At 52.2% G+C, this 14,418-nt stretch overlaps 1 protein-coding gene across 2 annotated transcripts in view; it reads right to left on the bottom strand.

Annotated features, from left to right (window-relative positions):
• Positions 1-12,084, bottom strand: part of MYBL2 (MYB proto-oncogene like 2) — a 28,214-nt gene extending 16,130 nt beyond the window's left edge. The window contains exons 1-6 of one of the 2 annotated variants that reach the window (XM_033840953.2): positions 11,859-12,084; positions 8,074-8,167; positions 3,704-3,775; positions 2,724-2,816; positions 2,317-2,537; positions 149-311 (exon numbers count right to left, since the gene is read on the bottom strand). In XM_033840953.2, the coding sequence (XP_033696844.1) occupies positions 149-311; positions 2,317-2,537; positions 2,724-2,816; positions 3,704-3,775; positions 8,074-8,167; positions 11,859-11,878 (663 nt within the window). In that variant the 5' untranslated portion in view covers positions 11,879-12,084. Of the gene's footprint in view, positions 1-148; positions 312-2,316; positions 2,538-2,723; positions 2,817-3,703; positions 3,776-8,073; positions 8,168-11,858 lie in introns of those variants that run through there. The other variant, XM_073793014.1, reaches the window with a different exon arrangement.
• Between the last annotated feature and the right edge of the window lie 2,334 nt (positions 12,085-14,418).

Here is a 14,418-nt window from a genome sequence, read left to right as displayed (position 1 = left end):
GAGAACCTCTTGTAAGATTAAGGAACAGCCATGGAACAGGTGAAAAAGGAGGAATAGGTGTTGGTGAGACGGCATCGGATACACATGAAAACAAACCAGCTAGCCCAAGCCCAGTGGCTGAGCTGCCTGACATCCCCGCCCCACTCACCTGGCCTTCTGAGGCCGGGGCACTCTGGCAGCCGTCCTTGTCCTCCAGCTCCAGCAGCAAGTACATGGGGGGCTTGCTGTCTCTGGACTCACTCAGGAAGCCTCCCGTGTCCACCTTCCTCTTGATAGTGGAGTTCCAGTGATTCTTCACAGCATTGTCTGTCCTACAGGGGCCAACCGGGGATCTTTGACCCCAGCACTGGGGCCCGTGCGCCACCGGGCGCGTCACTAGCCTCCCTGAGCTGAGCTCCCACCTCTGTAAATGCGGGTTCAGCCTGAGGAGTTCTAAGGGCTCTTAGCTCTAAGATGAAGTCTGACATGCTTGCAGCCTGTAACGATTTACGGAGTATTTCCACACACCTCTGAGAAATAAGCAAAGGTCTTATTCAGCCTACAGGGTAAAATCCTAACACTGAAACATTCTGGGAACTCTCATTCCCTTTCCCACTCACTCTGCATTTGTAGAAACCGTAAGCAAGCTGCCGGCCGGTGGCCCCTGTCCTGAGGCTCAGTGACCTGGAACACAAGCCCTGATCACGTCCCACAGACAGAAAATGGCCAAAGAGGGCACAGAGGATCCACTACTGACCACTCTGAGCCTTGGCTTTTTTATCTGGAGAATCAAAAGACTACTTCACTCTCCATCACTTGCTGAAGATTAAAGAGGAAACATATATGGTGTAAGTCAGGAGTAGTACCCCCACTACAGAAGCAGAAAGTAGCACAGTGGTACAGGAGTCCGGGAAGCGTGGAGGGAGAGAAGCAGACAGGGACCGCAAGACAGAGTAACAGAGCAGTAGGAGCAGACAGCAGTACGAAGCCCAAAGAAGTACGAAACTACAGAAGCACACAGCAGCATCACGGTGAGTAGCACGGGGGGCTCAGCAGCCTCAGAGCCCACAGACCTACAGCAGTTCAGAAGTGCAGACACACAGAGGCGCTGCCTTCTTTGGGTTTCCGAGCAGAGTGCTTTTCCCTTGAACCGTGAACAGAGAATAGCAGCTTGACGGAGCCACCAGTCTAAGAGGAGGGTCTGGATCTCTGTTCATTCCCACTGAAGGCTGTCAGGACGCAGTGCTGACTGCGCAGGGGTCGGGGCACGGTGGGGAGGTGGCCAGGGACTGACCACAGTTGGAAAGGACAGAGAAACCTTCCCTGAGGAAATAACGTCCCCACTGAGAACCAAAGGATGAGAGCGTGTTGGCTACATCATGGGTACAAGTTAGAGGGCATCCAAGCTGCCAGGAGCACAGGGCGCTCGTGCTCAGAAAAGAGCTCTCCTGTGTCTAAGGGAGAGAGGAGGTCGGAGCAGCTAAGGCCCCAAAGATGAGCAAGGGTGACGGCAGACCAAGGCGAGGCTGGTGGCATCAGCCAGGCCAGGCTGGCCACACGGGAAAGAGGCTCGAGTCCTCAACCCAAGTGTTTTAAGAAATGCCAAAAGGATAAGACACTCCGGTTTGAGTTTTGGAAACAGATGATTCCAGAATCCAGGGTAAAGAGACCATCTGCCATTTTATTTCCTCTCCTTCCCAGGACCGCAATGCCATGGCAAAGAAAGGAAACAAAATAAGGTAAAAATGCACACAGACGAAAAGAGCAGGGTAGAAGACAGTGGTGAGTAAGTGATTTTTTTATAAGTTTCCAGAAGATGGAAAGCAGTTAGCGGAGCAGTGAGCAACTTAGGAGACTGGGAATTGACCCTGGAGCAGGATTCTAGCAAGAATGGAGCCAAGTCGTCCTAATGCTCCCTGAAGAACACCAAGAGGCCCAGGGCTTGGAGGGGCCAGGCCCAGCGTGAAGAGTAGGGTGGAAACAGGCAGTGGTTCGGACGTCCAGATCCTGGCCCTGACCTCATAGGCAGGAGGAAAGAGGTTTATTCTCTAAAAAATAACCAGGCCACCCCGGCCACAGCAGAGGGCAGGGATGGCACAGAGCCGAAAGTGGGACCAGATGAGAGGCTGCACAGTGAATGGGAGGCCCCCAGGCCCCTCTCCCTTCCCTGTCCCAGACTCCAAGCAGCTGGGTCCCCCCCTGCCCCTCCTCCCCTATCCCCTCCCACCCCGTCAAGAATCTGAAGGACTCGTTCGCTTCTGGGAAAAGTGAACAACTCCAGAGAAATCGGGACTGGGCCTTGGAACATCCCCGCAAAGGCCCCAGCAGGCAGCTCACCTCCCCGGCAGCATCTTGGCGATCTCGGCCCAGCGGTTGCCCAGCACCTTGTGGGCCTCGCAGATGATGCGGTCCTCCTCCTCCGTCCAGCAGGACTTCTTCACTTCGGGGTTGAGGTGATTGTGCCAGCGCTCGCGGCACTGCTTCCCCAGCCGGCCCTTCAGGTGCTTGGCGATCAGCGTCCACTGCTTCGTGCCGTACTTCTTGACCAGCTCGATGACCTTGGGGGAAAGCTGCTGTGAGGCTGGCGGGACCGGCCCTTTCCCCACCCCAGCACCGACCAGTGGGATGTCACACACCCAAGGTCCAGCTGGACAGCCCAGCCACCACCCAGGGCAGCCTCAGTCCCTTGACTCCCGGGGGTGGGTGAAGGCCCGCCACGTGGCAGGCACTGTCCTGGGCATTACCTTCTGGTCCTCCTCTTTGGTCCATGGCCCCTTGACGAGGTCTGGATTCAAGACCCTCAGCCACCGGTACTGGCACTGCTGGTCAGTGCGGTTCTGGGAAGAGGACAGGCACCCGTGAGAACTCCTGGGATGTTGGCCCTGGACCCTGGACACACACTGGGCTCAGGGGACACCTCGGCGGGGTTCTGTCTTGTTCCCTGCACCACCACACACTGCCTGCCCACGGGCCGGAACACGCATGGTTTCCCTGTGCTACCAGAGGGCCCGGATGGAACCAGGCAAACTCAGAACCATGTGGGAAGCCACCACCAGCTGCCCTAACACAAGGGGGCTGCCCCGTGCCAGCCCGCAGGCTACATCAGTGATCCTTGCTTGCTTCTGGGAGGGTAGTATCTCCCTGAAGGTTTCAGATCACATGGAGGAGGGGGAGGTGACGAGGGTCTGGTGACTTGGTCCCTGAACTGCCCGATGAGCCAGGAAATAAGCCAACAGCAGCTCCTGCCACATCCCCTCCCTGCCAGACACCTGCAGTGCTGGGGGTGGGGCACCTGAGGGGGACCCGCATCACCAGGAGCCTCTAGATGCTGGACATGGTGGCAACAGCCAGCTCGGCAGGGGCCTCACCATGGAGCCTGCTCAAGTATTGTTTCCCCTCAGTTTCAGTCTCACGGTTGAGAAACCGAAACCGAGCACCAACTCGCTCTTGACTTGCAGGAAGAAATGCAAATACGTCACTGATCTGATTTCATGATCACAGAGCCCAAGACCCCCAGGCACACGGAGGCTGCTGCGTGGAGACGCTTACACCAGGGTGCCTTGGATTCCGGTTTGGGAAGAAAGGGCCTAGGAAGCCTGGAAGGTTGTTTTGTTGGGAGAGCTGGGGGGGACTTGGTAAGGAACCCCCCTTTCTTCTCCTTGACACAAAGTCTGTCCTGGGCCCACTGTCCTGGGGGAGGGGGCCGCAGAGGGGCTGCACTCACGGGAAAGTGGCTGGCCAGGAACTTCCAGTCTTGCTGTCCAAACTGCCTCACCAGGGCCCTCAGCTGCTCATCCTGCCAAAACCGGGAAGACAGAGGGCTCAGCTACACGTGTGCAGAAAAGAGCTGCTCTTGACGGAGCCCTCCCCAAAGGAAACAGCCTCTCTCATCCACTCAGTCATGAAATGATCACCTACTACACACCAGGCACGCCAGGCATGGCAGCGGGCAGCATCGGAGCTGCCCAACCTTATGGGACTTAAAGTCTGGAGGGAAGCAGATGTTAATCAAAGCCTCCTTCAAACAAAAGGAAAGGTGCTGGGGGGTACGGAGAGGTCGATGGTGAGGCCTATTTGGGGGGATCCAAGGGACAGGCCCCAAGGAAGTCCAGTGAGGCTAGAATGCAGGAAGCAAGCAGGAGGGATGCAAGAGGATTCTGGAGGGGACGGTAGGGGCCAGACCACAAGCAGGGTTGATTCGGGCCTCTGCGTCATGCAAAGCCACTGATGCACTGAAGCAGTGGGTGGTCACGGTTCAATGTGCTTGTTATGAACTTCACTTTGGCAGCTGCAGGAGAAGGGGCTACAGGTGGGCAGAATGAACGAGAGGAGGCCATTACAGGCACCTGGGCCAGAGACGACAGTGACCCAGCACTGGAGATGGGGGACATGGGCAGAATCAAGCGCACTCAGAAGGGAAGGAAAACAGTACCTGTTAAAACGTTCTCCTGAATATAAAGTACTGATTTACACAACAACACGAAATCAGAGTATCATTGTGATGAGGGAAAGAAGCCAGACATAAAGAGTATACATTGCATGATTCTGCGCTTAAGAACTTCTAGAAAATGTAAACTAAGCTATAGGGACAAAAAGATAGTCAGTGGTGTCTGAGGTCAGGGGTGGTGGTAGGGAGAAATGGACAGCAAAGGGAGCAAGAAATGCCTGGGGTGATGGAAGCGCTCTACGATGACGGTGCTGGGAGTTTCATGGTAGCACGTCCATTGAAACTCACTGAATTGTACTTTAATGGTTGTAGTTGATTGTATGTAAACTATTCTTCCATTGAATCAATTTTTTAATATCTTATAACATATAAAGGAAATGTAGGAAATTCCCTGGCGGTCCGGTGGTTAGAATTCCGCGCTTTCACTGCCAAGGGCCTGGGTTCAATCAAAAAAAAGAAAAAGAAGAAAATGTAGTATATCCATACAGAATATTATTCAGCCTTAAAACAGAAGGAAATTCTGTTGCAAGATGCAACGTGGATGACCCTTGAAGACATGATGCTAAGCGAAATAAGCCAGACACAAAAGGACAGCGTATGAGTCCACTCTTGTGAAGAATCTGAAGCAGTCAAATCATAGAAACAGAAAGTAGACAAAGGTGGTTGCCAAGGGCTAGGAGGAGGAGAGGGGGGGATTAAGTGTTTAATGATTCAGTTTTGCACGATGACAAAGTTCTAGAGACCTGCTGCACGGTGAGAATATACTTCACGTACTGAACTGTACACTTAAAAATAGTTACGATGGTACATTTAACATTAGGTGTTTTTACACACACGCACACACTCTCTCTCTCTCTCTCTTTTTCTCTCTCTCTCCTGGACAGAAAAAAAGGCCACCAGAGAAATCCAGACCCTCAACTGCAGCTTGGGCACAGCCCAGCATCGGCTGGACAAAGTCCCCATAAATCCTGTAGCTGAGCCAGCCCACGGCCACACAGCCAGCCCCGGACACCCTGCCCTCCCCTGCCGCCTGCCCGACCTGGCCAGGCCAACCCCTGCCTTCCGCCCATGTCCCCTGTGTCCATCTCCAGCACCACTATCCTCCCCGACAACTGCGGGGGGGACACTTTCGTCTCCAGCTCCTGCCGGACCCCATGGGCCCCCTCCACCTGTCCACTCCCGCCTGCACTGTCCTTGTCCCTCCGCAGCCATCTTCTCCCACCTGCCCGGCACAGCAACCTCTCCAACTCCCTCAGCTTCAGGCTGCCCCCAAATCCCTTACCCACCCTACACACAGCAGACTAGCTCCCTGGAGCGCAGCTGTGGTCATGTCCCGCATCTGCTTCAAAAACCTTCAATGGCTTCACCTTGCCAGCTGAACAAGCCTACATCTCTGAGTCCGAAGTCCAAGGCCTTCCGGGATTGGACCCCATTCGATCTTTCCATCTTAATCAACCACGCTTCCTCTTTAAGGACCCTTTGCTCCAGCCAAACGGGGTGGGGGGGGGGCCTCTTGCTTTTCTCCACCTGTAACCCATTTCCTATTGACTTACCCACCATTTTGCACACCTGACTGCTGAATTTCCAAATCCTTACTCCATGAAACTGTTCTTAACTTCTCAGACAACAGTAAATTCAACTTCTAAAAGCATTTTGGGGAATTCCCAGGTGGTCCAGCGGTTAGGACTCTGCGCTTTCACTGCTGAAGGTGCGAGTTATAATCCCTGGTCGCGGAACTAAGATCCCATAAGCCTCTAGGCCAAAAAAAAAAAAGAGAGAGAGAAAGAGAAGGAAAAAAAAAAAAAAGGCATTTCGACAATTACAGGTGCCTCCTACGTCTAGGAAGCTTAGTATAAGGCAGGAGAGACACCACAGTGAGCACAAAAGACACCAGTCTTGGGACTTCCCTGGTGGACAGTGGTTTGGAGTCCACCTGCCAATGCAGGGGACATGGGTTTGAGCTCTGGTCCGGGAGGATCCCACATGCCGCGGAGCAACTAAGCCCGTGCACCACAACTACTGAGCCTGTGCTCTAGAGTCCACGAGCCACAACTACTGAGCCCACATGCCACAACTACTGAAGCCCATGAGCCTAGAGCCCGTGCTCCGCAACAAAAGAAGCCACTGCAATGAGAAGCCTGCACACCACAACGAAGAGAAGGCCCCGCTCACAGCAACTACAGAAAGCCCGTGTGCAGCAATGAAGACCCAACGCAGCCAAAAGTAAATAAAGAAAAAAAAAGATGCCGGTCTTGCCAGCACCATGATGGCCACAGCATGTCCACGGGCCTGGGCATGGTCCAGACAGAGAGATGCTCTGGGGTAGGGACCCCATCTTGCTTGTTCTTCTAAGCCTGCAAGAGTGGAATATAGTCCCTGGTCCACAGTGGGATGAACAGAAAAGGCTGGCTTAGCACTCCTCTGAAGAAACATCTTTTATGATTTAAGAGTGTTTCACAACTCAAACAGTAAGGGGGAAAAAAAAAAAGACTTAAAACTAAACACATACAGGAAAATAGAGGTAGAATAAAAAGATAAGGCCAGTAGGAGTCTAAATCGGTACAACCAAGTCAGAAAACAACCTGACAGTTTCTAAACTAAGCATATACATACACCATGAGCGTACCTAAGTATCCTCTCTAGATGAATGAAAACATAATCCTCAAAAACACTTAGGCAAGAATTTTCACAGCCGCTCTATCCACAATAGCCAAAAACTAGAAACAGCCCAAATGCCCATCAACAAGGGAAACATACTATGGTCTATCCATACAATGGAATACTCTTCAGGAAGAAAAAATGAACGAATTACTGAATCATGCAACATTATGCTGAACAAAAGAAGCCAGATAGAAAAGAGCAGAGCTGTATGATTTCATCTGTAGGACATTCGAGAACAGGCAAAACGATCAAACAGAGAGACACTGGATGGGCGACTGCCTGGAGCCAGGAACGATGGACCACAAAGGGAACTTCCGGGGACAATCAAGGTGGTACTTATGTGAGTAATACACACTTATCAAAACTGTTGGAGCTGTTCACTTTAAAAAGGTGCATTTGACTGTATATAAATTATACTTCATAAACTTGATTAAAGAATAAAATCAATTCAGAGCTTGCTATCGCAGACAAAATACAATGATTTTTTAAAAATGATAATGAAGAGGGGGTTTGCAGATTTGGCTAAACCTCCCAGCAGTCAATGGACAAGAAGCACAATTAAAGTCCACGATGCAGAACACACCAGCTTTCAAGAGACACAACAGCAACTGCTGGCCCCAAGGTCTGAGAGATGCATCCCCGTAAGAGTCCTCAATACTGAGAATGTCCAGGAATGCTCTGAGAAGAATCATCAGGGAGAACCAGAGTGCCTATCTGCTTCTTCTTTTTTGTTTTTTGGCCGCACCATGCAGCCTGTGGGATCCTAGTTGCCCCGACCAGTGATTGAACCCGGGTCCCCAGCACTGGAAGCACCGAGTCCTAAAGCTGGACCGCTAGGGAATTCCCCCATCTGCTTCTTTCATCAGCTCCTCCTCTTCATCATACTGGTCGGGGCATCAGGCAGACACAACCCAGGCTCTGTTCCTGGTCCAGCCTCCCAGCTGCCATCACCTCCACCCCTGCAGTTGCCCCTCGGTGTCACTCACCTCCTCGTGGGTCCATTTGACCTTGCACTTGCTATCTCGCTGCTCCGGCACATCTGAATCTGTGTCCTGGTAGTGCAGCTCATCCAGCTCCTCACTGCAGGGAAAGCAAGCCAAAGGTCAAGGACATGTGTCTCTCCACCTGCTGCTACATGATGGACGGACAGTGTGGATTGTGGCCATGACCTCTTTACTCTTTCATTTTCAGTTAACACTCTAATGATTTCAAAAGCTACAAGAAAAAAGAAGTTAAGATTTCACCAAGGACTTCCCTGGTGGCGCAGTAGATAAGAATCCACCTGCCAACGCAGGGGACACGGGTTCGAGCCCTGGTCCGGGAAGATCCCACATGCCGCGGAGCAACTAAGCCCGTGCTCCACAACTACTAGAGCCTGCGCTCTAGAGCAGACAAGCCACAACTACTGAACCCGCACGTCACAAATGCTTAAGGCTGTTCACCTAGAGCCGGAGCTCCACAACAAGAGAAGCCACCGCAAGGAGAAGCCCGCACACAGCAACAAAGAGTATCCGCCACTTGCCGCAAGTAGAGAAAGCCCGTGTGCAGCAATGAAGACCCATCACAGCCAAAAATAAATAAATAAATTTATTAAAGAGAAAAGATTTCACCAAGAATATTATATTCAACACCAGACACCTATTTCAAATTTTCTTTTAAATAACAAAACTTTTTCCACTTGCACGGGTATTTTAAGGATTAAAGCTGATGATGTATGTGGGCTTCCCTGGTGGCGCAGTGGCTGAGGATCCACCTGCCAATGGAGAGGACACGGGTTCGAGCCCTGGTCCGGGAAGATCCCACATGCCGCAGAGCAACTAAGCCGCTGCGCCACAACTACTGAGCCTGTGCTCTAGAGCCCGCGAGCCACAACTACTGAACCCACGTGCTACAACTACTGAAGCCAGCGTGCCTAGAGCCCGTGCTCCGCAACAAGAGAAGCCACCACAATGAGAAGCCCGCGCAACACAACCAAGAGTAGCTCCCGCTCGCTGCAATTAGAGAAAGCCATATGCAGCAACAAAGACCCAACACAGCCAAAAAAAAAAAAAAAAAAAAAAAAGCTGATGATGTATGTAATCATCAAGCACCAGGATTTTAAGAAATATTGTTCGAGAAAACCATTTAAAATACATTATCTCAGTAACTATGTCCATTTTTGCATACCCCTTCTCAATCCTTGCCTACACATAGGTCTAGTTTATGGAGCTAAAAATCAGAGTACAAGCAACTTTGAATTCTGGATGCTTTTATTTTCTAACAGGTAATTTTCCAAGTTAGTCCAAAATCTTCCTATTTATTAGGTTTAATAGTTACAAAAATGGAGATCATGCTATCCACCCCCATGCATGTCCGGGGCTCACAAGAGCACCCTCCCAACTCCATTAGGTCACCTCTGTCAGGGACATTCCGAAGTCAGGCATTTTTAAGTGGGAAAAGCGCCTACACGTCTCCAAACAAGCAAGGCAAGCACAGGCCTCTCCAAAAGAGGAAGAGGACTTCCTTCTGGGGCGACGCTCCTTTCCCCTTCTCAGCATCTTCCTAATAACACCTACATTCCCCAGAGCACATTGGAAATCCTCCCGTCTCATAACATAAGCCCTTAGGCTGCAACTGCCTGTCTCCTTGACAACCTGGACAGAGGTCAGCACCACCTCATATCTGTAGGACCTTTGGGGGGTAGCATCAAAATGCCTTAAGAAATGTTTGCTCTGGGAATGGCTGGACATAGGAATGAATAAACATGCAAAACTGCTGCCTCTTAGTCGATAAGAAATGCTAATACAAGTAAACTTTTTAGAATTAGGAAAGGGACAGACGGATTTCTAAACCCAGCAATACACCAGTCATAGGAGGAGCTGGAATTCAGCCTTGTCTTATCATTCCCAACCCAATTCATGGGGTCCTCCACTATCGCAAAGTAGGAGGCAAAAAACTCTACAAGATGCTAATAACAGAAGGAAGCTGGCTTTAACATCAACTGCCCCCCAGACTCTGTTTTGACAGAAACTACCTTTGGTTCTCCAGCACCCAGCTTCTGACAGAAGCTCAGCAAATGTTCCTTTGAGGAAGAGACTGTTTCTGTGTAACACTCTCTGGTGCTCCAAAATACTCTATTTAATGGGGAGAGCAGCTCAGACGGCTGGGAGAGTTCTGTGAGGTAATATACTTCTAGTACCAACACGATGATGCCTGTCTACTTCACATGCATTCTCATTATCCCCATTTAATAGATGTGAACATTGAGGCTCACAGGGTTATGCCACCTGCCAATTCCACTAAGCCAGGCTCCAACCAGCACCTTCCAGTCCTCATCTCGTAATCCCAGCTGGAAAAGCAGAGGCTAAGTCAGTAGTGGCAACCACATGGAGGTCCAACACACCCTTTCTATGCCCTTTCATGCGCTGGGCTCTGCTCCAGATAGGGTGAGTCAGAAGCTGAGCAGGAAGTAGGGCACTGGTGCAGAGGAGAGTTACAGCGGGTCGCCGAGAATCAAACTGAATGCTGTTCCAGGGTACAGAACTCATCCCTCACCTGGCTGGGGTGGGGGAGGTCCTCCACTGAGCCCCAGGGGAGAAGTAGCAGAGGACCTGGGGGTTGTCTGGGGCCTTGGTTGTTGCCTGGAGTTAACACTTCCTGAACCAGAAATTCAGGGCCTGACTAGTGCCTGCCCAGAACAACCCTTGGGAATTGGAGCTGCCCTGAGAAATTGTGGCCTGAGGAAGACACACCCTGAGCCTGAACACTGCCCAGGGATCAGATGCCTCCTTGCTGAAAGGAATTCTAGGGAAAGCCAGCAACGATTGCTTCTCAGGTCTATATGCTGGGCCTGAGAAGGCAAACACCATCTGAAGTGGGGTTTGAAGTTATCTGGGCTGCATGAATCCAGGGAGGGAACAGGGCAGAATCCCATTGTCCTCCGTGACTCCCTGCCTGGTTGAAAAGCCCAGAGCTCAGGCACCGGGTGCACAGGTCTAAGACACGGACCTGGAGCCCACAGACCTGGTTCTTGGCTTGACTCTGCTACTCATTCTCTGGCGAGTTAAGTAAGATGGAGACCGCAGTTCCTGCCTCCACCCCAGGGGCTGCTGGCACAGAGCGGTCTCGATACACATCAGTCTCTCTTCCCCTCGCCTTCAACCTCAGCTGCCCCAAACCCCTCATGTGGAACAGGAAGACAGGTCTCCGAAACGAAAACGAGCTGGGGTCCGCAACCCAGGTGGTGGGGGACCAAAAAGTCAACACCCCCGCCCCTGCATCCTTCCTAGGTCGAGGGAGGGAGCTTGGGGTTCTGTGTTTCCCCGAATGTTAAGAAATGGCCATCGGCAAATCTGAACCCCAAAAGGCTTGAACGACAACAGTCTCCCAGGCTTTGGCCGCCCGCTCGCCGTGACTTGGAAAATCACTTTCCTTCTCCAGGGGTCGCCTCCCTCACCGGTAAAGCCCCTTCCAGCTGACACCGCCGTCCCACCCCCACCCCGCAATTAGGCGGGAGACAAAATGACATCATGCAGGGCTTGGCCCGGGTCCCAGGAGACCCGCCCGCCCCAGCTCCGAGGCCCAGGGAGCCGAGCGAAGGGCCCCCGTGAGACCCCGGCTTCGCGCGCACCCCCCGCGTCTCCCCGCGTCGGGCGACACAGGACACTGCATTTCCTGAGGACCCCACCCCCGCCCGGCTCAGAAGGGCACGGCGAGGGTGGGGGCAGAGGTCGGGGTTGGGGGGGAGGTCGGGGAGGGGGGGAGGGGCCCTTAGCCTCCCGGCTCCTCTCACCCGCGTGTCCGCCGAGACATCCCCCCGGCCCGGGCCGCGCCGCGCTCGCCCGCCCGCCGGCTGAGCCCGGAGCGGGAGCCGGGCCGGGGTCAGGGTGCGGGCTTCTCCGGCCGCTCCGGGCCCCGGGGCCGCGCTGCGAAGCGTCAGCGTGGCCGCAGGTCCCGCCGCTGCTCGCAGGGGCTGCGGTAGCCGCCGGCGCGCACAGAAGCACTTTTCTATCTCCCGCCAAGCGCGTCGGCGCCGCCCGGGCCTGGCGCGCGGGCGGGCTGGCGTGCGCGGGGCGGGGCCAGCGGGCGGGGCGTGCTCGGGGGGCGGGGCCGGAGAGCCGAAGAACACCGCACCTGCGCAGAGCCCTGAAGCTCCAGGGCAGGGAGAGGGCGTGGGTGTGGCTCCGAACAGGCAGCCAGGTGACTGAGGCCTGGCTCGAGCCAAGACTGATCGGGGCGGCCCTGGAGGAAAGACTGAAGAAAGGGAGTGAGCCGCAAGGATGGGAGAGTCAGGCCGGGGAAACCACCTGTGCAAAAGGGGCAGCTCTAGTCCAAGCTGCTCTTGCGTCCCTACAGCCCCACCTCAAAGCGGCCCCCTCACCCCCACCTAGACCGGGTCTGTGCCTCGAAACCATCTCCCTGCTTCCTTTCCAGCCTCGAATTCAATGGCTCCAGCTCCTCAGCTTGACTGCTGGCGGCCAAAAGTGAGCCTCCTAGAATTCAAACCTGATCTTGACTCTCCAGAACTTAAAATCTAGGTCCTCTACCTCAGGGTAAAATACTCTGTAATCAGGTGTTTATAGGATTCTGCCAGATCACCGCCCCACCCCCCAACCCACCGCCCCCAGCCAAAGAAAACTCGCAGCGTCCTGGCCTTCACTCGGGCCCAGTACACTTCCCACCCCTCCCACCCGAATAGTTCCTGTTTATCCTTAGAGTCCATGGCCCACAACCTGCTTGTTGACTCGTGCGTCTCCCCATTTGAACTATGGGATTGCTAAGGTCCAAGTGGCCCCTCAATTCACAGCAGTATCCCCAGGGCCCAGAATTCAACTGTTGCACTGAATTCAGTTTACCACATGCTTAAACTCCTAGAGGCTTAGCAAGGATTTTCCATTTTAAGTTGCCATTTACCAAGTACCTCCCGAGTGTCACCCCACATCCAAGACAGGTGCTGAAAGGGGGGGTAAATGAATTATGAGACAGGAGCCTGGGGAGATGGGCTTAAACCTCAACCTCTTAGCCCCTGCTTATGCCTCAGACCCCTCTTCCAGAAACTTCTGGCCACCTGGGGACAGTCCAGCCCACTGCTGCAAACTTCACTTACCACAACAGAAGGAACACTGACATCTTATTATACTTGCTAGAAGCTTCCACATCAATTAATTCAGGGCTTCCCCCACCCACTTCCCTCCTAAAGTAATTCATGTGGAGATGTCCATCCCCTCTTCATTGCTAGGGCATAATATTTAAGAGTGTAGGCTCTGAAGCCGGACTTCCTAGGGTTTGATTCCCAGCTCCATCATTTACTAGTTACGTGATCATAGGCAAATAACTTCTCTGTGCCTCAGTTTTCTCATCTATAAAAATGAGTTATCAAAGACTTAGATTGCTTTTACTATGTGCCAGCCACTGTTCTGTATGCTTTATACATTTTAATTCATTTAATCCTCACAGCAACCCTATGAGGTAGTATTAGTATTCTCTTCTTTTGGCAGATGGGGACACTGAGACACAGGCCTCCCCCCAGGTCACACTGCTAGTAAATGGCAAAGAAGGGATTTAAGCCTGGGCTGTCTAGTTCCAGAGTATATGCTATTAATCACTACACTGGTACCTACTTTGTGGGATGGTTTTAGGATTAAATAAACTTATATATGTAAACCACTGAGAATAATCTCTGGTACATAATAAGCACTATATTACTTTTTGTTGTTATTATAACTCTTCAGTTGCTCTCATGCTTGCCCTTTGAGGTCTAGGAAGCTGCTTTGCACACAGCACACACTCTCACATGGATTATTAGTCCCATTTCAGGAGAGAGACAGGACCTACCAGCTCAGGCAAGGTATTTGCCCAAGGCAAGAGACAGGGAGCGGCTGTCTCCAGTTGCTAGCCAGCTGACCAATACACTTATCTACTGAAAAAGAATGCACAACCTAGAAGTTGATAATTATGTTTTATTCAGCAGTATTACTGAGGACTTAAGCCTGGGATATAGCATCTCAGATAGCTGAGGGACTGTTCCGAAGAGGTAAGGGAGGAGCCAGGATATATAGTAGTTTTTGCAGTAACAAAAACAAAAAAACCCCAAGTAGTCAGAACATCAAAAGTTTACTGCTAATTAAAGAAAACCAGACATCTTAAGTTAATGAATTTAGCACTCTTCTATGTGTGGGAAGATGCAGGAGTCTGAGCTTATTGAAATTACTTGTTTGATACCCACCTTAACTATCTAGGGCCAGTATCCTATTTTTCTCCATCTTGAATCCCCTCAGGGCACACCATCAGGGGTGGCTGCAGTGGCTGCTGGCTTGATGGCCACAACATCCTTTGTTTACTGAAGTGGCAGG

This window comes from Tursiops truncatus, chromosome 15 (genome assembly GCF_011762595.2).
Source record: "Tursiops truncatus isolate mTurTru1 chromosome 15, mTurTru1.mat.Y, whole genome shotgun sequence".
Classification (NCBI taxonomy): Eukaryota; Metazoa; Chordata; class Mammalia; order Artiodactyla; family Delphinidae; genus Tursiops; species Tursiops truncatus.
Note: the sequence above shows the minus strand (reverse complement) of the source record. Positions and strands in the feature narration are given on the sequence as shown.